This window comes from Henckelia pumila, chromosome 3, assembly GCF_033568475.1.
Source record: "Henckelia pumila isolate YLH828 chromosome 3, ASM3356847v2, whole genome shotgun sequence".
Lineage (NCBI taxonomy): Eukaryota > Viridiplantae > Streptophyta > Magnoliopsida > Lamiales > Gesneriaceae > Henckelia > Henckelia pumila.
In genome coordinates this window covers 89,750,345-89,775,676 of record NC_133122.1, presented here as the reverse complement: position 1 = coordinate 89,775,676, position 25,332 = coordinate 89,750,345, and the positions used below count along the sequence as shown (strand labels likewise).

The 25,332-nt window shown below is 37.7% G+C and overlaps 1 protein-coding gene across 1 annotated transcript; it reads right to left on the bottom strand.

The window, feature by feature from the left end:
* Positions 1-303: 303 nt before the first annotated feature.
* On the bottom strand, positions 304-3,091 carry LOC140887868 (wall-associated receptor kinase-like 8). The gene has a single exon (XM_073295435.1). The coding sequence runs from the start codon at positions 2,903-2,905 to the stop codon at positions 509-511; it is 2,397 nt and encodes a 798-aa protein (XP_073151536.1). The 5' UTR covers positions 2,906-3,091; the 3' UTR covers positions 304-508.
* Positions 3,092-25,332: the final 22,241 nt, after the last annotated feature.

Here is a 25,332-nt window from a genome sequence, read left to right as displayed (position 1 = left end):
AATAATTTTACAAAATATAATTAATTATATAACTAATTAAAAAACAAAAAAAAAAGAAAAAGAAAAATAAAATGAAATTTGCACATGGGGATTGCAAGTCCCATGTGGTGTTGGCATTGCAATATTTCCGCGCATGCATTATTTGTGCAACTAATTATTTTTTTTAAAATTAAATTTATAAAAAAGCAAGAGAGAAAGGTTTTGTTTATTCTTTAATATATAAAATGTAAATACACAAACCACACCGTTTTTTGTTTCTCAAAATTTAACAAAAAACATCATTTACTCGTAAAATTTCAATAGAAACAAACATACATTTTCAAATGTTTTGCAAACGTAGGATACATAGAGAGACACACGTACTTCATAGTGACATGTAATAAACTCTCGAGAACATTAACATAACCAAAAAAAACAAAACAAAACATTTCCCTGTGAGGGTAGAAGAACTTGCTGGTAGTTATTAGGTTCTCCAATATTGCATTTGAAAATGGATGCAACAAATTCTTCATGGTTCATCAATGATGTAAGGATGACTGTCGACAGATGATGCTGTCGAAGTGATGTTATCCAATTCGTAGGAGCATTGGAAGGCTTCGTCTTCCTCGTCATCATGTTGAAGATCAGTCGGCCCTTGTTTCGACATCCTGATACCTTCCAACTCCACTGCTACTTCTTTCATCGTCGGCCTTTTCTTTCCATTCAAGTAGAGACACCTTCTCGCAAGTCGAGCAATGGTCAAGATTTCTTCCTTTGGGCCTTCTTTGAGCACCAGAGGATCAAGAATGTCCAACAAGTTGTCCTCTTCCATTGATTGTAGGAAATGTATGGCCAAACTCTGTGCTTCTTCTGCTCTGACGGTTGATACGGCCTTTTCACCGGTCAAAAGCTCAACCAAGACGACACCGAAACTGTAAACATCACTTTTTTCAGTGAAATGGCTCGATCGGAAGTACTCTGGGTCCATGTAGCCGAAAGTTCCCAGGACTCGAGTGGTTAAGTGTGTTTGGTCGATGGCAACTGATCTTGATGTTCCGAAATCGGAAAGTTTTGCTCGATATTTTTCGTCTAACAGAATGTTTGAGGACTTGATATCCCGGTGATATATCGGAGCAGATGCAGCTGAATGCAGGTAAGACAAGGAGTTGGCTACTTCTGTGGCGATGCGTACACGCATCTCCCACGTTATGGGGAATTCGTCGTTTGGATTATGGATATGCTGAAAGAGTGTGCCATTGGGGATGAACTCATAGACAAGAAGTGGAATCTCAGTCTCTAAGCAACATCCCAACAGCTTGACGATATTTCTATGATTTATGTGTGCTAAAATTACAACCTCATTAATGAATGTCTCGATATCACATTGGTTAATCCTCTTGGACTTCTTCACAGCCACTATCCTTCCATCAATCAGCATTCCTTTGTAGACGGTACCTTGGCCACCACGGCCGAGTACACGATTTTCGTTGTAGCGGTCGGTAGCTCGTGCCAACTCTTTTGATCCGAACAGCCTGATTTTCTCTACACCATATCCAGTTGCAGACAGGTGTTGCTCCAACAGCAACCCGCCATTTCGTTTGAAGAACATGACTCTGCGCTTTTCCTTGATTATTTTTCCAAGAACCTTTGAGTATTTCCATCCGACATAGAGCAAAATCAGTGTACCCACAACACTTGCCAAAATGGTAGTAATTGTTTTCACCAAATGATGATTGCTTAAATTGCTTTTTTGATGGCACGTGAATGACCCTAGTGTGTTGATACAATGCCCATCGCAATAAACTAGTGGCGTGCCACACTCGTCAATGTCATGGCATCCATCAGATAGATATGGATTTCCCTCAAATCCATGATCACAAGTACAGGGGGAAGGGGAACTATAACCAGAAGGGACTCCACTATAAAAGCACTCTGGTGAAGCATAATGGGACAAGTTATTATGCTGGTCTAGAACCCAGTCAAGTAGCAAAATTGAATATCTGAGTTCATCAAATGGATTCGAAAAATTAGACTGAAATCCTTTGTAAGAAACCTCTTCAAACCACTGCTGATCGGCAAGAAAAACATATCCACAACTTATATTGCTACTAGATGAGTCGACATGAGTTCTGTAAGAAAATTCAAGTTGTTGAAGTCCAGCGGCGATCGAAATCCTGCAGCCACCGTTAATAATGCAACTGGTACCATTTGAATAACAACTTTTATCAGTTGTACTTGAATAAATGCCATCACAAATGGAACCGCAGAGATTCTGGCAACTCATATAACTAGAACTTGGATAACAATATACACGAGGTGAATGAAAATGATCACAAAAGGCGCTGCACACATCATTGCAACTGCTGTAAGTTGAATTACAAGTTTTATCAGTTGAATGAAAATGAAGACAAAGGGCTTTGCAGACACCATTGAAACTGTAATCTGGTGAATTACGATCACAAATGTCCGTGCATACATCCAATGTTGACGTCATTTCATTAGCAGGCAACCAAACGTCATTCTGGCAGCCTAAAACAACCAACGAATTGTAACGCCCGTTGATGGTGTAAGGGGTTCCCAGCAATGTGAGGCCCTGCACTGACCGCGTCTCCTCTGTAGGAGAGCAATTCAATGGTGACAGAGGCTGTTTCACATAAATCCAACCTTCTTCCAACGAAATATGTAATACTTCGAAATCGAAATGAATGCTGCTCAAGATTGGTACCGAATTAGAACTCTTGCAGGTAATTGTGAATGATGAACTAGCACTGCACGAGGGGCCGATCCCGAAAGGATACGGAATACTAATATTTCCACACATTTCAGGACAACCAGGCTTCACCATGGAAACAGCCAGAGTGGTTGTTATGAATAGCATTAGCAGCATGGTAACCATGATGCCCAAAATTAAATTAGGAAACCCCATCAATTTCTTGCAAAGCTAGCCTACACTACTCAAGAAACCAAATCAATCTAAATTATATTTTATTTTTTGGAGCACATACCTTTATTTCTTGTTTGGATTGAGTCTTCTACTTCAAACTTTCAAATTTGAATTGAATAACCATTTTTTACATTTCTAATTTTATAGAGCTTTGATTTGATTGGAGTGTCTCTTGGGTAAGAGTTTGTACTTTTCAACACTAGCTTGCAACTGTAAAATATTAATTTGTCAATGCAAACGAATAATTAATAGAGTTCAGTTTTGTCAATTGTGTCATGTTTATGAATTATGATCACTTTTGTCAAGTTGTGCATTTTATTCTCGGTTGTTTATCTCTTTCTTTGTTGATCTTGCTTATTATACATATATATATATATATATTCTTGTCCAGAAGAAATTTCATTCAAAATCAAAATTTTCAATATTGAATATAGTGGACTAGTGGTACCCAATAGCAGCATGGGTTGACTTGAGGTCTTCCATTCAGTTGGAATTTTTTGATTGGTTTAAAAAGATATTCATATTAAAGCAACGCTCTTAAATTACAGATAATTCTCATATCCATCTTAAAATATAATGATTTTAATTGACTTTCAAAAATCGAAATTTTGTTATAGGTTGAATGTCACGCTCCGAGATCGAGCCACAATACGACATTGTTACATAATTTAATGTTACAACAATAAGCATCGTACTTCATCAAAAAACCATAAAGTTAGTCTATTACACAAAATGGAATTGTTTTCATAATACGAAAGATGAGTGCGGAAGCGATAAAATGAAGAAAAACCAAATTAAATAAAGATTCCATAAATCTTCTTGTCTTGAGTTCCTCATCACCAACCCCAAAACCAATGGCGGAACCATGATTTTAATTCTACCGGGGCTAGAATTTTTTTAACGGAAGCCAAAACATACATATCACTCAATAAGATATTTATTGTAGTATCAAAAAACTTCTTATTAACAAGATCTTCCATATTTTTGCTATGAAATTCATAAGATTCGATAACGTTTGAAAAAAATTTTGACAATGAATTAATCTTTTATATTTGCAAGAAATTAATGAATTTTAATGAATTTTATAAGATTTAATGAATTTTAAATCCAAATGCAAAAGTTCAAGGTACCGTGTTGTCCCAAAGTGTTGTAACAAGCGGTGAAACACGTGATTTTTCTTACCTACTTGGTATGCACCACAAACATATGAAACTCCAGAATTCAAAATATGCATAACTTGGACAGCTTCATACTTACACAGATTTTTCAATGTCTCCATGACACAAATTTTGGTGCCATAAATCAAGATCATCCACTTTCATGTGGTTGCAGACACGTTCCTCTCCAAGTCGGTAGTAATCTGCTGATTTTGTACCTATCAAAACACATATGTTAGCATTATCAAAAACTTCACAAGTATTCTTATCAAACTTGACATGAAAATCATCATCACACAATTGACTAAAGAAAAATCAAGTTTGAGTTTAGTCCCTTGACATGTAGCTCATTGTGAAGCTTTAGGAGTCCTTCCATATTCAGTGTTCCTTTGCAAACAAACCTTCCGTTTGCACCACCTCCGTAAGTCACTTTACCACATTTTTGTTCAATAAAGTCCATGAGATGTTCTTTCGAACCTGTAATGTGGCGTGAGCTTCCTCTATGAAAGTAACAGTGACCTGCAATATTAGTTTTCAAGGAAGTATAAACAATAAAACATTGAAAATCAAACTTTGGTACCCAAATTTCCTTTGTTGTGGATCTGTTTTTGGAGGTGTTGCGCCTGGTGTTGTGCAACACGGGGGCAACATCAACTTTGACTCCCAATACATGCAGTCATGCCTAAGCTTAAAACAAAAGGACCTGATGTGATTTGGTTTGAAACATTAATGAGACATAAAATGGTGCTTCCATTGCTTTGGCTTTTGAGGAGGAACACGCTCTTTTGATGGAGAATTCTTGAATGACGGAGCGACAGTGGGTTTTGGTGATTCTCCAAATTCAAACACTCTGTTTTCTAACTCAGAACCAGTCTTACCATCTTTACCCATCACAAGTATAGAATCAAGCTTGGATGTACATGAATTAAATTCAACAAGTGTTAAGAGTTTCTTTTTCAAACTCCTCCTTAACCTTGCACAATTCAGAATCTGTCTTGCCTAGAATCACTTCAAGCTTGGTCATAATAGACTTCAAATCAGAATTTTCTTTAGAGAGAGTTGTGTTCAACTTGTTTCGTTCGATCCGATCAGCATACAACTTCTCATAAAGTTCCTGTACACAATCTAGAGTTACATCATCATTGACATCTTCTTGATCACCAGAATTACCAAGAGTACATGTATTCAAGCAAACTGATTTTTCACTGGTGTTGCGACCTGGTGTTGCAACACCGAAGGCAACACCCAATGGGTTGACTTGAAAACATCTCTTTTTTTTCAACAATGCAGCCAGGGAGGTATGATCTTCTTCATCATTATGTTTTTGATCTCTGTTAGAGTCATCATCACTCAAGAACATAGTCATACCTTTGTGGAATCGATTTGCACATTCAATTTCATAGTGTCCATATCCATTGCTTTCCCTGCATTGTACATAATCAAAATTCTTGGTATTAGATTCATAATTAACAACATACCTTGGTCGAGATGGTTCTCCAGTCGGTGACACCCTCAAAAGATTTTCAGGAGCAGGAAAACTAGGGTGCGCTTAGATTGTTGTCCAACTTTTTGTTTGTTTTTTCTCTTCAAATAATCTTCAAACTTCTGGGTGATCAAGAAAATTGAATCTTCACATAAATCTGAATTATTGAATTCCGGTTGTCGAAGTGTGACGTTAGCCACTGGCACGTCCATGATAAACCTACAAAACAAAAATAACCAGAATCTCTCTTAGTAAAGTCAAGAGTTGTCTCTGATACCACTTGACAGAAATCGTATTGCAATTGTAGGATAAAATCAAAAGTCGGTGTTGTCCGTGGTGTCACAACACCAAAGACAACACAGTGCAGCGGAAAATAAATACGTAAAATAAACAAAAATAAATAACATAAGAAATTAATTTTGCACGATTATAAAAACTCATGCGGGTGCCTTAGGGCTAAATATAACTAGAAAAAATAATATCAATGTTACAAATCAATACTAGTGATTTTATGAAAAATCAATAAATCCTAAATTTCTCAACAAGTTGAGAAATCAAACTTGCATCCTAAATAAACAGAGTATAAAACAAATCAGATGCAACTCCCATAGCCTAAATTTGAAGAACAGCAAATATCTTCGAACAACACTATTTCCACAGTGTTGTCTCCGATGTCTTCAACACCAACGGCAGCACGGGGACAGCAACAACGTTGGCTGCAAAACTTCATCAGAATCTTCGAATTCTTCAATGTAATTTTCTCTGAAAGCTCTCTGAATTCTCCTCTGAAGTTTCCGTTTGTTTGTGCGTAGAATCCTTTCTTATAGATGAGAGTCTAAGCATGGAAAGAATTTTCTTGTAGAGTCCTACACAAATAAGGAAATAAGAGTTTGTTAGGAATAAGACTCTTTTAAATATAATTAATAATATATTGATAATTTTGATAACAAGAATACACAATAATTCCTTATCAAGATAATAATTATGGACATGACATCTATCAATCAAGTCCCTGAAATCAGTCAAAATTTGAAAATATTTAGGCTCAAATCGAAAACACCGAATTACATTTGAGATCAAACGAATACGAGACCAAATATCTGAGACTGAATCGGGTCTTTCTCCCACTGAAATATAATCATTAAATTGAACGAATGATCAATTCGGACAAATTTTTGAAACGTTTAATACTAAACCGAGACTATATTTTATTTTTTGGAGCACATGCCTTTATTTCTTGTTTGATTGAGTCTTTTACTTCACAATAGACCTGGCCAAGGGCCGGGTTGGGCCCGATTAACTGGGCCGATTTACCGGGTCAACAGGCTTGACTCGAAACTAGGACTAGGGATGACAATATATGGGTCGGGTCTAAACCCGACCCAACATGAAACCCGCCCTGATGGGGCGGGTCTACATGCGAGTTCGGGGCAGGTCCTGGGTTTGGCCAAACCCGTCCCGTCAAAGATTTATATATATATATATATATATATATATATATATATACATGTATATATACATGTATAAATATAAAATATATATATATGTAATATTAATAATATATAATTATATTTTTATACTAAATAATTAATATTTTATCCATAATTTGAGTATATAATATTATTGGATTGAAATAAATTTATTTTATCATGATAAGTTTAGTATAAAAATGTATCATTATAATATGTTTTTGGCTAATAATTATTAATTAATTACAAATTGATAAATTTTAACTTGTGAGAATATTTTTTTATCTTAAATATTATCGATATATATTTGAAATTAAATTTAATGATATTTGTTAATTTTTAAACTTTTAAATTTTTTAATTTAATGAATTTAAAATTATTTAATTCTGGCGGGTCCAACGGGTCTAACCCGAATTGGACCCGCCGGGTTCGTGGGGCGGGATCGCCCTGTTGCCATCCCTAACCGGGATCAGTCCCAGTTTTCACTTAGGAAAACCACCAATCCGGCGGGTTTGACACACAGATGATCCAGCGGTCACTTTGATAGTGGCCGTTGAATCTCTCAACGACCATGATTTCGTAGCCGTTATACCTCGACCGACCCACCGGGTCTACCGGTGACAAATTTTTTTAAAAAAAATCATATTTTTTTATCTATAAATACCCCCAACCCCCTTTTTTACACCATTTTTCTCTCCATTCTCATAATTCTCAATTCTTTCTAGTTTATTGATTATCAAAAATATCAAGTCTCGATTATTGGTTTATTGTCAATTGTTGATTTATTTTCATATTTATACAAATGTCTGGAACCGGATCAAGTCGTAGGGGGTGAAAAAGGAAAGAAAAAGAGCATCATGTCATCCGAGGTCGAGTATCCTCAATTCAATGTCGATGACTTTGATCTTGAATATTCCGATGAGGAAATTGATCAAGAACTTCGACAAGAGGCTCAACCAAGATAATAAGTTCAACAACCACATCATCGTGCTAACTCAAATTTCGGCATTCTCTTCTCAATCGGTTAATGAATCTCAACTTTTTAAATATAACGAATGTAGATTTAGAGAAGAAACGTACGCTTAAATTTTATGCAGTTGAACAAATTTATTTTAGTTTTAGTGATAAATTATCTTTTGAAAATTGGCTTTCTACAAGTGCAAATCCTTCTATTAGATGTATCCTAGGAAATAGTCTCAAACGCATAATGAAAAAATTAGTTGTTGATAAAAAAAAGAATTAATTAAAGAATTTTCTAGTTTAAATAATAAAGTTTTTTTGTGTTCCGATATTTGGAGTGATCATTGGCAAAATTGTTCATATATGAGTATTACATGTCATTGGATTGATAATAATTGAAACATTCAAAAAAAGGTTGCTTGCATATAGATGTTCTAACGAAGCACATACGACACAAAATATTTCTCAACTTATATTTTTTATTTTAGAATAATATGGTCTAACTACTCAAGTTTTTTCAATGTCTTTTGATAATGCTAGTGCAAATACTTCTAGTGTTAGTGAGCTTATTGCAATATGTAAATCATCATTAGCTGGTAAATTTTTCCATATTAGGTGCACATGTCATATTTTAAATTTGTGTGCGTTCAAGATGGACTAAAAAAGTTAGGCACATGTATTCAACCAATTAGGAACACAATTCATTATTTATGGACACATCTCCAAGTTATGAAGCAATGGAAAAAATTTTGTAAAGTAAATGGTATGAAGCCTAAACAGTTTGCACGAGACGTTTCAACTCGTTGAAATTCAACATATAAATTTTTATTATTGTCTTTTCAATATAAAGATTTATTATATACATTTTTACATCAATATGTTCAAGCTCGTGATATTTATTTGTTTTCAAATCAATGGAACATATGCACTAGTATTTGTACAATTTTAAAAGTATTTTAATGATGCTAGTGACCAATTATTCGGTGTTTATTATCCTACTTTACATTTAGTTTTAACACATTGTTGCAACATTGTTTGTATTTTTTATGAACATGTTAAACATAATGATAGTATTTTATCTCAATGTATTCTAGTCATGAAAGCAAAATGAAAAAAAATATTTTTTGCTCATTCCTAAAATTTTTTATGTGCTTTTGTTTTAGATCCTAGACTTAAATTAGATGGTTTAAGCGACATGTTAACATTATATTATGAATCTTTAGAGACTATTACGAAAATTGTTCGTACTATCTCATTGATTTGTTTAATATTAAAACTCATTTATATGATATTTATAATGAATATAACATCAAATATGTGGACAAATTGTTTCACATGAAATACAATCTACTGCAACTAGTAATGTTAGTTTTAAACTTACTAAAACACAACTTTTATTAAGGTAACGGACGAAACATTCACAGGGATTATTCTCAAGTTCCAGTCAAGAACTTGAGAATTATTTAACTACTACTTTTGATTTTAGTGATACAGATAAAGAAAACTTCGACATTTTGAGATGGTTCTCGCAAAAAACACAATATATCTAATTTTGTCTATAATGACAAGAAATTTTAGCTTGTGCGGTTTCAACTGTTGCAGTGGAGAAAACTTTTAGTATTGGATAAAATACATTGGACGAGAGACATTCTAGCTTAAGGCCAAAAAATTTGGAAGCCCAATGTTGGCTCAATGATTGGTCAAAAGCTGCTAGCCGAACACATATTAAAGGTAATGAAAAAGATCAAGATGATACCAAAGGAACATCCGAAACTATGACGGAAGGAAATGCGAGTGAATGTGATTGAATAGAATAAAATGTAATTGATTTTTAATATAAGATGTTGAAATTTTAATATGTTGTTTATTGAATAAATGTAATATTTTTTTTATTGATATATTAAATATTTGATTGAGTTTATTTTAAATTAGTTGTCTTATAAAAAATTAACATAAAATTTGTTTTAAAAAAAATGAAGAAGCAGTAAGCGCCTAGGCGCTAATCACACCTGCCTAGAATTTTTTTATTTTATTTTATTTTAAGGGTTGGCCCGGACCCTGAAACGGCGGTTAACCGGACCCGGACTCGGACCGAAACCGGCGATGGGCGGGCCAGTTAAGGGTTTGTAAAATACCACCCCGGGCTTGGGAACCGGACCGTGGCCAGGTCTACAGTTCACACTTTCGAATTCGAATTGAATAACCATACTATGTATTTCAACTGTTGTAGTGCTTCAATTGGAGTGTCTCTTGGGTAAGAGCTTGTACTTTTCAACACTAGCTATCTTGCAAGATGGGTTGACTTGAAGTCTTCCATTCAGTTGGAATTTATTTGTTTAAAAAGTCGTTCGTATTAAATTGACGCTCTTAAATTACAAAAGACTGAAAAAAAAATAAAAAAAAAATCTTAGTTTCCATAACAATAATGCTATGGTCATCTTCAAGACTTCAACGTCTGGCCTTTATTTTCTGTTCAAAATGTAGGCATTTATTATAATTTACGTTTCCTTTTATTTTTTAATCATATAAAAAATTATGGTCATTTTATTAGAAAACTCACCCGTGAATTAGATAGAGAAAAAAAAACAAAAGAGATTATACATACATTATCCTCATTAAAATCTTGAGATTGTGAAAAACCTTTATAAATGATCAATTAATTTTCCGTGTTTTTTCAAATATTATGCCTAAATATCCTAAAAACACCTGCAGACAAATGTGCTCAACATTTATAAAAAAAAAAAAGGGAACTTAATCGATATTTTTTCATGGGGTACTTAATAATCTAAAATTCACTATAGTAGTTGACCGATGATTTCCGTTGGTAATTGTAGGAATGCACCAGATTAAGTTATAATAAAGTTGAATGGAGTTCAAGCCGTTCCAACATACACTATTATCTAATTATTTAATTTAGTCTAGAATAAATCAAGGGAGTGATGGCTCATTTTTATAATTAAACTAAATAAAATGAACTAAATTGCAGTAAATGAAATTAATGGATGGTATAGGATCACATTTAGGAGAGATTTAAATTGAAAGAAAATGATCGGAAACACACAACGATAACTTTATATATATCAATTATTTTCATGTATTGGAATTAATAAAATAAATTTTTTTAAATTTCATGGTGAAATTTCCTATATTAATTATTATTTTATATTTTAGAAAAAATTATCATATTTTAATTTAAGAGTTCAATTATGTGTAATTGAATTTAATTAAATAAAATACATTTAAACAACCATGGATCACAGATGTTGATAATCATATAAAGTCACTCATTCTTCTTCCTCAGAAGGATAGTACTAAAAGACTTTGATTTATACAACTCATTTGTACAAACCCACTCCAAGACTAGAACTACTTACCCACTGCCTATCTTAGAACTCCTATCTCACTCAATTGTAGGCCGCAACCTCACAATCCGCATAATGTTTAATGTCTCTTATGTCAATACTACAAACACAATCTTTAACGTCTTTGTGTAAAGACTCTCACTCAACTAATCATCAAAGTACATCTCTCGTATGTGTGTGAGTGAGCTCTTTTCAACTGATATACAAAGATATTGAACAAGAAAAAGTGTTCTATAAACTTGGTTCGGTGTGAAGAAGTTGGCAGTGAACTATCAACTTCCTTCTTTTTCTTAACACTTTGGACTTTGCTCTAATTCTAGCTAATTTTTTCAAGTAGGCTGCCCATGCTTTTGAATCCCCTTCAAAAGCTTGTATTTGATCTTCAAGATGTTTTATTTATAGGCTCCAAGAGTAATATAGCCATTAGACACAAAAATAGAGTCGTTAGAGATTTGTGTACTGTTTCTAGATTGCTAAACTGAATTCCACTAAACGGATCTTGGAGTGAAACTGATCTTGCTAAAGAACGTTGGTGCGAAACTGACCTCGGAGCAGTTTGGGTGTTGTAGCAGTTGAGCAAACTTAGTTTCGTAGAAGTTGAGCAAGCTTCAGTTTCGTAGCAGTTTAGCGAGGGAAATTGGATTGCTAATGTAGTGACCCTGCATGGAATCACCTACTAACTGGCAACTAATAGCATGCATTAAATTTAATACAGAAAAATTCTTAAAAAGAGTAAAAACGTGCGGAAATATAATCCATACTTTACATTACAGCTTAGTAAAACATATCCAAGCTTAAATCTGTAGTGATACAACCATATCGAAGAACTTAAAAGTAACCATTATACAGCTAGGCAAATCCTGCTGTATAAAATCCCATGAAAAGCTCCGGCTTCCTAGTCCTGCCTCGAACTACCGGCTCCGTCCATCCTGCGACCTGCCCATGGAATAGGATGTCCAAGATAATAACTAGGACGTGAGCGCTAACGCCCAGTATATAGACATGAGTAAACATATGTATATGATGCATGCAACATGATGACTGGTAAATGGTCATCTGAAAAGTCATGCTCAGTACCGGTGCCACATGAGTGCTGCCACCGCACGGATCAACCTCTGGGTGCAACCACACTTGTATAATACACTAGAGTAGTCAGACATACATGTCCCCGCCGTCGCGGTACTCTTAGTGACAGACTATCGAGTATAGAGCTGAGCGGCTCTATAATCAGGTATAACAAGGTATAGGCTCAACATGTATGTGCACATGATATATAATATAGAAAACGGTAAAACATACATCATGCCACATAATAATGCCAAATAAATGCAACATATAAACATGTATACTCGCTGGCAGTCTCAGTCAATGTGTATGTACCTAACACCGAAGTCTGAACTAAGCTGGAAAAAGACAACCCCTAGCTGTCCTAGGTCAACTCCCGACCCAACCTGGTCTCAAGCCCGACCCGACCCGACCCGACCCGACCCGACCCGACCCGGCCTCTTGGTCCCCCGAGATCTTCCTTCCCGAGCTATTCCTTCCCGAATTCCCGAGCTACTCTTTCCCGAGCTCCCGAGCTACTCTTTTTCGGGTAAAGATATGAAGTGAGATGGAAGTGATGTGAAAAATAACTGAATCCCCAGCTCCTATTTATAGACAAATATTTGGGGTGATCGGGATTCTTGAGCTGACGTCGAGACGTCCGAGCTCCTATAAGCACGCCACGTATCAGATGCTTGAGCTGAGTCACTACCATTATTGACAGCTCATGCTTAGGCGCCAACTGTCATTCATGCAAGCGTCCACACACCTGCCTACCTGTCCTGGAGGGTTCGGGCTTCCCTATTAGCAGTTCGGGATTCCCTAGCAACAGGTCGGGATTCCCTAGCAGCAGGTCGGGATTCCTTAATAGCAGTTCGGGATTCCCTAGCAGCTTTTCAAAATTCCTTAGTAACGAAACTCCCTAACAAACTAACAGCAGAATTCCCTAGCCGTAGAATCTCTAGCAAGAGAATTCCCTAGCTAAAGAATCCCTAGCTATATAATCCCTAGCAGCAGATTCCCTAGCTGCTCATGTTTCCCTAACTGCTCATATTCCCTAGCTGCAGTTCAGCAGCTCAACAGTTCAGCAGTTTAGACTGGATCCTTAATCATGATTATCATATTATTATCTTAAAATGGAATCTGGGTTACTACATTCTCCTCACCTTTAGATATTTTGTCCGCGAAATTAAATCTAAAGACAAATTAAGATAACAATATGAAACAGAAAACCATGTCTTATTACAACAATGGTAATTACATCTTTACATGGTAATTAAAAGTACAAAGCAAACAACTCAGGATATTCTGCTCGCATATGGCTCTCGGTTTCCCAAGTTGCTTCCTCAACGCCTCGGCGCTGCCACTGTACTATCACAAGTGGTATAGTCTTGTTTCGAAGAACTTTTTCCTTCCTGTCTAGAATACGGAGTGGTCGTTCAACATACGACAGATCTGGCTCTAGCTGAACTTCAGAAGACTGAATCACATGTGATTCATCAGCTATGTACTGTCGAAGTAACGACACATGAAAAACATTATGTATACTGGAAAGAGATGGCGGTAACGCCAAACGATAAGCAACATCTCCGATCTTCTCCAGTATCTGGAAAGGTCCAATGAAACGAGGTGACAACTTGCCTTTCACACCGAATCTCATCACCTTCCTGAAAGATGATACTCGCAAGAACACATATTCACTAGGCTCAAACTGCAATGGCCTGCGATGAATATTAGCATAACTGGTTTGTCTATCTTGAGCAGTTTTGATTCTTCGCTTGATCAAATCTACCTTGTATACAATCTGCTGCACCAACTCAGGACCCTCGACTTGTCGTTCTCCTACTTCATTCCAGAATAACGGAGTACGACACCGTCTACCATACAATGCCTCGAAAGGTGCCATATCAATACTACGAAAATAACTGTTATTGTAAGCAAATTCGATCAAAGGTAACTGATCCTGCCAAGATAAACCAAAGTCCATGACAGAAGAATGTAGCATATCCTCCAACATACGAATCGTCCGTTCTGACTTCCCGTCAGTCTCCGGATGATATGCAGTACTTAAACTCAGAGTGGTACCCAACGCCTGCTGAAAACTACCCCAGAAACGTGAGGTAAATCGTGGGTCTCTATCACTGACTATGCTCACTGGAATTCCATGCAATCGCACTATCTCCTGGACATATAAGCTTGTCATGCGATCATAAGAATACTCCCGGTTGTAAGGAATGAAATGTGCTGATTTTTTCAGACGGTCAACAACGACCCAGATAGAATCACACTGACGTGACGTCATAGGCAAGTGGGTAACAAAATCCATAGTCACGTGCTCCCACTTCCATTCGGAAATCTCAAGATTCTGCAGTAATCCACCTGGTCGTCGGTGTTCAGCCTTGACCTGTTGACAAACCAAACATCTTGAAACAAATTGATATACACTCCGCTTCATCCCTTTCCACCAAAATCTAGTTCGCAAGTCCTTATACATTTTCATGCTTCCAGGATGAATAGACAATCGACTCCTGTGAGCTTGATAAAGAATATCGTTTCTGAGCTCCGCAACATCAGGTACAACCACTCGATTCGATAAGCATAATAAACTATCTGCCTGATAATGGAATCCAGATGTATTAACTCCATTGGCTAGACGTGCCAAACGCTGAGTCTTATCATCAGATATCTGAGCATCTCTGATCCGAGAATACAATGCTGGCTCAGATAGAATAGTATACAATCAAATCCCATTCCTTCCTTTCTTATGCTTGAGCGTAAAACTCAATGAACAGCACTCTTGAATCATATGAGATACTTCACTAGTCTGAAGTGCAGAAAATCTCACATGCCGACTCAAGGCATCAGCAGTAAGATTAGCAGAACCTGGATGATATTTGATTTTGCAATCATAATCCTTCAGAAGATCCATCCAGCGTCTCTGTCGCATATTCAACTCTGCCTGAGTGAATAAATACTTCAAACTCTTGTGATCCGTGAATATCTCAAATTTCTCGCCATAAAGATAATGTCTCTAAATCTTGAGAGAAAATACAATGGCGGCTAACTCGAGATCATGTACTGGATAATTATTCTCATGTGTCTTCAACTGTCGAGAAGCATAGGCAATAACATGTCCATGCTGTGTCAGAACACATCCTAACCCCTGACCAGAGGCATCAGTATAGACAACATAACCTCCTGATCCAGAAGGTAGAGCTAGCACAGGTGCAGTAGTAAGACGTCTACGCAGCTCGTGAAATGACTCCTCATAATCCGAGGACCATATGAAGGAAACATCTTTCCGAGTAATCAGAGTCAAAGGCCTGGCCAACTGTGCAAAATTCTCGATGAACCGACGGTAATAACCCGCTAGACCCAAGAAACTACGAATCTCAACAACCGTCGTCGGACGAGACCAGTTCAGCACTGCCTCTATCTTACTAGGATCAACAGATATTCCTTCACTAGAAATCACATGACCGAGAAACACTACCCGATCAAGCCAGAATTCACACTTGCTCAATTTCGCATACAGCTGCTTATCTTGTAACATCTGCAACACAATCCTCAGATGTTGTGCATGCTCATCCTTGTCATGAGAATAGACAAGAATATCATCAATGAAGATAATGACAAATCTATCCAAATATTCTCGAAATACCTGATTCATCAGATTCATAAAGACTGCCGGTGCATTCGTCAAACCGAATGGCATCACCAGAAATTCATAATGCACATATCTGGTTCTGAAAGCAGTCGTAGAAATATCTGAGTCTCGTACCCGCATCTGGTGGTATCCCGATCTCAGATCTATCTTGGAGTAAACAAAAGTACCCTGTAATTGATCGAACAAATCATCAATTCGTGGCAAAGGATACTTATTCTTGATGGTGACACGATTCAGCTGCCTGTAATCAATACATAATCGCATCGATCCATTCTTCTTCTTGACAAACAAAACAGGTGCTCCCCACAGAGAAACACTCGGACGAATATATCCCTTATCAAGCAGATCCTGCAACTGCTGTTTCAATTCCCTCATCTCTGACGGTGCTAGATGATAAGGTGCTTGGGATATAGGCGTAGTTCCTGGTACTAGATCAATACCAAATTCAACCTCTCGAACCGGAGGAAAACCAGGAATCTCATCAGGGAATACATCAGAAAACTCGCTGACAACCGGTATCTGATCGATACTTGGACTACTCGTGGACATATCAACTGCATAAATGAGGTAGCCCTCCCCACCTGACTCCAAGACATGACATGCCTTTAGAGCTGATACAAGTGGCATCGGAGGTCGCGCACCCTCACCATAAAAGTACCAGCTATCACCCTCATCCGAATGAAACTGTACCAGACGCTGATAACAATCCACAGTAGCGTGATGCAAATTCAGCATATCTATTCCCAAAATACAATCAAAATCTGTCATCGCTAATATCATCAGATTAGCCGATAACACATTACCCTCAAACTCTAGAAGGCAACCCATCACTAGATGCTTAGTTACTACCTCCTGCTCCAGCGGAGTAGATACAACTAAATCCATATCTAATGATACATAAGGTAATCTATGTCTCTTAACAAAATGACTAGAAATAAAGGAATGCGACGCTCCAGTATCAATTAAGACAAGTGCAGGAATACCACATAACAGAAAGGTACCTGCCAACATGCGATCGCTTCCCTCCGTAGCCTGCTCCTGAGTCAGAGCAAATACCTGCCCTTGAGTCTGTGGACGGTAACCAGAAGAACTCTGTGGTGCTGTCTGCTGACGTGGAAAAGTAGAAGCCTGAGATCCAACCTATGATCCTGATCCACTAGCAGAATCCATGCGCTGAGGACAATCTCTCCGCAGATGTCCCTGCTCACCACAAATATAACAAGCACCAGTAGCCTTCCGACACGAAGCCGCAGGATGCTTTCCACCACAGTGGCTGCAAAATTCCTCCTTCTTCTTCTTCTTCTTCTTCCCGAAACGGAAAGTACCTCGTGAACCACGAGAACCAGACGAAGTAGTAGTAGTAGTAGTAGTAGTAGAAGAATACATAGGTCCAGATTGCACAACAGATTGAGCCCTAGGCCCAAGAGATCCACTAGGTTGTCCTGGCATCATCAACAGTGCCCGCCTATTGCTGTTCTCAACTTGACGGCAACGGTTCACCAAAGTCTCATAAGATGTCGGATTATCACATACGACAACTTGTGAGTAGATATCTTGATTCAGGCCTTGCAGAAAGATATCATACTTGGACGCATCACTGTCATTGATATGAGGAGTAAAAGGTAGTAGATCAAGAAATCGTTGCTGATATTGATCAATAGTCATTGATCCTTGCCTCAGAGTCAGTAACTCCATAGATCGTGCCTGTCAAACAGCTGGAGGAAAATACAGTTTCTGAAACTGCTGACATAAATCCCCCCAAGTCACCTGTCCTCTCTCAGTATGTGCCTGAGTAGCTTTGGCATCCTACCATAAACGTTCTCGATCCTCTAGAACGAATTCTAGAACTTCTAGTTTCTGCTCCTCAGTGCAATCGAAAGCTCGAAACGCACTCTCGAGTTTAGACATCCAACCTCTTGTCTGTTCAGGATTCTCACTTGCATGAACTTATTAATAGAGTAACGACGTCTACCCTCATGAGGACGATGTTGATCATCCTGATGGCGATGGTGACGATGATGATGACCACCTCCCTGGCCAACACTATCGTGACTCTCGTCAACCATATCCTGAAAAGAATTGCACATTAAAATCCCAAATGCGCAATAATTACTTAAGGTGAGAGTAAATCCCAAATACTAATCCCAAAATCCATGCATGCTCTTATACCAAAAATGTAGTGACCCTGCATGGAATCACCTACTAACTGGCAACTAATAGCATGCATTAAACTTAATACAGCAAAATTCTTAAACAGAGTAAAAACGTGCGGAAATATAATCCATACTTTACATTACAGCTTAGTAAAACATATCCAAGCTTAAATCTGTAGTGATACAACCATATCGAAGAACTTAAAAGTAACCATTATACAGCTAGGAAAATCCTGCTGTATAAAATCCCCTGAAAAGCTCCGGCTTCCTAGTCTTGCCTCAAACTACCGGCTCCGTCCATCCTACGACCTGCCCGTGGAATAGGATGTCCAAGATAACAACTAGGACGTGAGCGCTAACGCCCAGTATATAGACATGAGTAAACATATGTATATGATGCATGCAACATGATGACTGGTAAATGGTCATCTGAAAAGTCATGCTCAGTATCGGCGCCACATGAGTGCTGCCACCGCACGGATCAACCTCTGGGTGCAACCACACTTGTCTAATACACCAGAGTAGTCAGACATACATGTCCCCGACGTTGCGGTACTCTCAGTGACAGACTATCGAGTATAGAGCTGAGCGGCTCTATAATAAGGTATAACAAGGTATAGGCTCAACGTGTATGTGCACATGATATATGAATATAGAAAACGGTAAAACATACATCATGCCACATAATAATGCCAAATAAATGCAACATATAAACATGTATACTCGCTGGCAATCTCAGTCAATGTGTATGTACCTAACACCGAAGTCTGAACTAAGCTGGAAAAAGACAACCCCTAGCTGTCCTAGGTCAACTCCCGACCCAACCCGGTCTTAAGCCCGACCCGACCCGACCTGGCCTCTTGGTCCCCCGAGCTCTTCCTTCCCGAGCTATTCCTTCCCGAATTCCCAAGCTACTCTTTCCCGAGCTCCCGAGCTACTCTTTTCCGGGTAAAGATATGAAGTGAGATGGAAGTGATGTGAAAAATAACTGAATCCCCAGCTCCTATTTATAGACAAATATTTGGGGTGATCGGGATTCTTGAGCTGACGTCGAGACGTCCGAGCTCCTATAAGCACGCCACGTATCAGATGCTTGAGCTGAGTCACTACCATTATTGACAGCTCATGCTTAGGCGCCAACTGTCATTCATGCAAGCGTCCACACACCTTCCTGCCTGTCCTGGAGGGTTCGGGCTTCCCTATTAGCAGTTCGGGATTTCCATGCAACAGGTCGGGATTCCTTAGCAGCAGGTCGGGATTCCTTAATAGCAGTTCGGGATTCCCTAGCAGCTTTTCAAACTTCCTTAGTAACGAAATTCCCTAACAGGCTAACAGCAGAATTCCCTAGCCGTAGAATCTCTAGCAAGAGAATTCCCTAGCAAAAGAATCCCTAGCTATATAATCCCTAGCAGCAGATTTCCTAGCTGCTCATGTTTCCCTAGCTGCTCATATTCCCTAGCTGCAGTTCAGCAGCTCAACAGTTCAGCATTTTAGACTGGACCCTTAATCATGATTATCATATTATTATCTTAAAATGGAATCTGGGTTACTACAGCTAAATTGGATGTTGTTTTGCATGATCCGTTGATATCTAGGCAAAGTGATGATCCGTTGGTATTTGGGCAAAGTGACGAATACAAAAGTTGTAACCCTTGATCTTAGCTTTCCAAGGCCACCAGAATCCATCAATTTGAAGTTTATATGCAAACGTTATGCTAGCAATACCGGAGCTACTCAAAATTCAATTGAACAGAAAATCATTTGAGTGCATATGGTCAGTTTAGTATTATATCTCTTGATTCGTTGATTTCTAGACAACGTAATAACCATGAAAGTTGTAGCCCTTTCTCCTAGATTTCCACGTAATTAACAATCACTCCATTTAGAGTTTATAGGAGGGATATATGCTCGAAATACAAAAGTGTGCCAGAAATTCTGCTATGTAGAATTTTAGTTCCGAACCAAAAATTTCAATGCAGTTTAGCAGCTCCTTAAACATCGATTCAGACTTGGACTTGTGAATATGATTTGTAGATCATTGTCTTATCTTTCCAATGCATGCTGAATTGTTCCATTTGGATAACTGCAAGATATGGCCAAAATACCATAACTGTTAGTGGTAAACTGATGATGTGTTCTTGCTCGACTGATGCAATTCAGTTTGGTGTTGCAACGTCAGTTTGATCTAGATAACATTCGTTTTTGCTCAACTGACGTGAAATACGATATGTCCCAATTGAGTCTTCTATGCAATCGTCTTGACGGATAATCATTTTCATCACTGAGGTGTGAGATATCATCGAAACACTAAAACTCGACAGAAATTCAGTTTAGCTAATTTCGAGTTTTGGCTTCTATCTTGAGTTGACAATTTCACACTAGAGCGCAATAACAAGTTTTGTTATCATCAAAATCAAGATTGTTTGTGTTTCAAAACCCAACAAATATTATCTTTATTTATAATTTTAAATTCAATCATATGTTTATTTATATTTTTAAATTTAATGTTGATGTCTCTACTATCTTTAGAAAGGAATTTTAAGCGAGAAATGTTAGTTTGTATATGTAGCCGAGTTTTTTGTTTTTATATATACATAGATTGTGAGGCCTAGATTCTAATCATGCAATCTCAGGGTAATTAAATTAATCAATTCAATTAAAAGAATAGGATTAAAGAATTCAAGGAAATTTTTTTTTTTTTTTTAAAGGTGGTGCTCGCTCGATCGGTAAAATCTTACCGATCGAGCGGGCCAAAAGATTCCAGTTCTCTGTCCAAGGATCAGGACCCCTCGCTCGATCGGTAAAATATTACCGATCGAGCGAGCATAAAATTCACATACACTGCCTCGCTACTAAGGTGCTCGCTCGATCTGCAAGAATTCGCCGATCGAGCGAGACCCTCTGCCCAGAAAAATTCTGGTTTTCTTCTCCAATTTTCAATTCCATTCAATCCACAATAACAACATCAAAATCCCATTCAACAAGATACAACATATATGTAATGAGTTATACAAACCTCATAAAATAAAGCATGCATAATAAGGTCCATCTAGTTCGGACTTATTCAATACAAAAAGGAGTTCAAATACGTAAAGACTCCTAACATCCAAGCCTCACTCTATCCTCTCGATTGTCTAGCCATGTTGTCTCTGACTCGGCCCTGCCCCACCTGTTGCCAAGTACACATACAAACAAAGACAACAACCGGATAATCCGGTGAGAATTGATATTCTCAGTAAAAGAGACTAACATGCTATCAAGTAACCATATCAAATCATTATATGAACTCATTCTTCAAATAATCAATTAATCCAATCAAGTATTGAATTAAAATGATATGCATGTCTTTAAAACTTCTGGATTATCAGACTCAGATAATCAAATGCAATTCTTCTATTCTTTTTTTTTTCTTTGGTTTGGGATCCCGAGGTTAAAACATCCAACGATCACACCGACTCCCCTCTCGAGATGGACGTGGCATGTTTTAATCCTCTAGACTCCAGGGTATTACAGTGAGCTACTCGACAAGGTAGTAAATCGCCTACCAAGCCACTCGACCACAATCCCTAGATCGTCTAATTCAAATTGAATAAATCAGGGCTCAATATGAATGCATATGTAATCTCATGCACTCAATATAAATTCAATCATATAATCAATAAGCAATCAAATCATGCAAAATGTGATTTCTTCTAGGACACTCGAATCAATCCCGACTCGAGTTAATCGTCCTATTCCATTCCAAAGTCATCTTATACCTCTTCTTTGTCGTTCCAAAACTTCAATCTGAAAACAACAATTCCTCAATCAATATCCAAGTCAAGATAATCAATCGATAAAGAAGGACATCGATACTATACCGGGTCAACTCTTCCGAACTGATCCAAGCTACAAGGCTCGCAACTCCAAAGACTTCTAATCAATCTATCAGAAGAATTCATAGCGATCAAAATCGATATCACAACTCATACTAAGCTCAGTATAACTCAAAACATCGAAACGACATCCAAAACTCAAACTGACGGCATAACGGCTATAAACTGAACAAACCGGAAACGCAGACAACATTTTTATATTGATAACAATACGAATCAATGCTAATACAACAACACCAGCTCAAACCCAAAAAATTTCAAAACCACAACTTTCGAAAATAACTTCCAAAAATCATAACAAATCCGAACGTCGCTCTAATTCAAAACCGACAGATAATAAACGATCAGAACTCTGTCAAGAACAACATACTCGAATCTCGCACGATTCTAACAACATCCAAAAACTAGAATGTATCCGATCGTAGAAAAACTTACAATATAACGAAGCTCTCGAAGTCGTGATCGTAGATATCAAGTCAGAATTCAATTCTATCGGACGGATTGAGCTAGAATCAAAATCACAAAAGCTTGGAAGCTTTTTGATCATCTTCAATGGAGGGAAATCGAGATGGAGGAGATAAGGGGAGGAAATGAAGACTTAGTCAAAGTCTCAATCTTATAACAAATCCGCTTTTTGCAATTTAGTCCCTGAAATTTCCGAAAATTGCAAAAAGGACCCTGATAAATAAAAATTCCGGTCTTGAATTCTAAAATCACTGATTATCTCAAATAACATCAATTAAGATAAAAACAGGGCGTTACAATTCTCCCCTTCTAAGAAAAGATTTCGTCCTCGAAATCATCGATATCAACTCATAAGAAGATAATTAAGAATTCAAGAACAGAATTAAGAACTCACATCAGATGAATAAATCAAGAAATCTCTGTCTCATATCAGATTCTGTCTCCCAAGTCGCTTCTTCGACTCCGTGACGACTCCACTGAACTTTCACTAAAGGAATCGTTTTGGTTCTGAGCTGCTTCTCCTTTCTGTCAAGGATCTGAATTGGTCACTCAAAGTAACTCAGAGTTTCATCAAGTTCGGCTTCGTCAGGCTGAAGCACATGAGAAGGATCGGGATGGTATTTCCTCAGCATCGAGACGTGAAAGACGTCGTGAATACCAGATAAATAAGGAGGAAGTGCTAATCGGTAGGCTAGATCGCCTATCTTCTGTAAAACTTCGTACGGGCCGATGAATCTCGGTGCCAACTTCCCTCTCTTCCCAAATATAACAGTACCTCTAAACGGAGAAATCTTCAAGAATACACGGTCTCCCTGATCAAAAGATAGAGGTCTGCGATGGATATTCGCATACTTCGCTTGTCGGTCCTGAGCAATCTTCATTCTCAATCGAATAATCTTCACTTGCTCAGCCATATCTGAAAGAGTGGGTGCCCGGTGAGCCAACTTGTGGCTAAGGGCTTTGATGACTCTTTGTATAAACAATCTTTTGTTTAATATAATTTACACTTTTATTAATGGCAATGACTTTATCTTTCTTCATATTGTTATATTGTGATATACTATTGTTGTTTTGATAAAGACCTTGAATATACTATAGTGTATGTAAGATGTGGTAGAACATGGGGATGTCTATCATGAAACACATCTTATAGTCACTGTATATTCTAAACTGTTCCTAGTCGATTGAGCCGTCCGATAATAAGGATAAGGATCGCTCGAGTTTGAGACTAGCATTTGCGATGCAGAGTACCACGTTTCATTGGTAGGGAACATAGAGATGTTCGAAGCATGCAAATGGATATTCATATGATGAATGATCGAACTACCCTATCCGAACTTTCCAAGTGGTTATCACTTATCGAGTGGATAAAGTCCGCGGTTTTGGTTGTACACCATTAGTCCTTACTACTTGAAACATCATTGAGACTCTATATGCTAGTACTGTACTTTGACTCGTTTACCGACTCTATTGGGGTCATCAGGTGTCGGGATTGGGTACAGTTACAACACATATAGGAGTCGATGCTTTGTTGTCAAGGATTCACCACATACTTGCGAGTGTGGATATCCTATGCGATCTGAGGAGATATTAGTGTGACGAATCTCTGGCCAGAGTACATGATGTGTTTTAAGAAATGGTTTCTTAGTAACACATGCGATGTCACTATTTGATCTTCAAGATGTATTGCATAGTTATCGAATCTCGAACGACTCTCGATTTACCAATGGTTGTTGATTCGATCGGGATATATGGATGAAGGGACCGTACTGTACGCTAACCAAAATCTATTGGTTCTTGCAGGCACTATCAGTGATACCTAGGGAATCATGGGGCGATGTTGCTAGGCGCTCTTACCATGATTCGATGGGCAAGTCGTAAATTGATGTTTCGAGTCACAAGGAGTTGTGAGCCCACGGCTAGCTGTATCCCTGAACCATTGAGGTCACACAGAGTAATGGATTTTTAATCCCCGTTGAGATAGTTAAATTTAAAGAGTTAAATTTAATGAACAAAGAAGTTGGACTTCTTATTTAAGAGTAGAGGAGTAAGATTTCCTAAAATGACATAGGGATGGGCATTTTTGGAAATCACTGAATTCGGATTCAGAAAAATTTATCTTGACTTTAAAAGGTGCAGAAATGGTTTCTGTGCACATTGGTGAAATCGGTTTATCAATCGGAGTCATGATGAATTTTATATTAATTTCTGAACATGCGGGCTTTGCTTGTCGGGCTTGAACTTATGACTAATGGGCCCTAAGCTGTTAGCGGCCTACATTATAAATAAGTTATTGCAGTACAGAAATTACACACAACAGGTCACAATTTTCGAAAAAACCTAATTTTCTCTCTAACAGTGGCCGCCCCCCTCCCCTCTGCTCGGGAAAAATCCAGTCTGTGAATTTTGAATTACAGTCTGGTTTAACGGATCAAATTCGTTAATTCTCTTCGTAGAAACTTCTGATATATTTTCTAGTGCAATCTATCAGAGGGATTAAATCTCTGTTCGTGGACCTGATTGAAGAACAGTTCGTCCATCAGTTACTGGGAGATACAACAAGAGCAGAGCAATCTGTTGGTGTCAATAATCTCGATTCGAGATTGGAGGTAAAAATTTATAATTGTTATTTAATTTTTACACACACAATTTAATCGTAAAGTTTTGATACCCATTATGGAATCGTTCCATATAAAATTTTTAAACTTCCGCTGCACCGGGTATCAATTCTGATTGATCTGATCGCCGTTCTCCAACAGTGGTATCAGAGCCAG

Bases quoted from the DNA above. Each gene is read 5' to 3' on its own strand.
- LOC140887868 (XM_073295435.1), bottom strand. From the start codon at position 2,905: ATGGGGTTTCCTAATTTAATTTTGGGCATCATGGTTACCATGCTGCTA.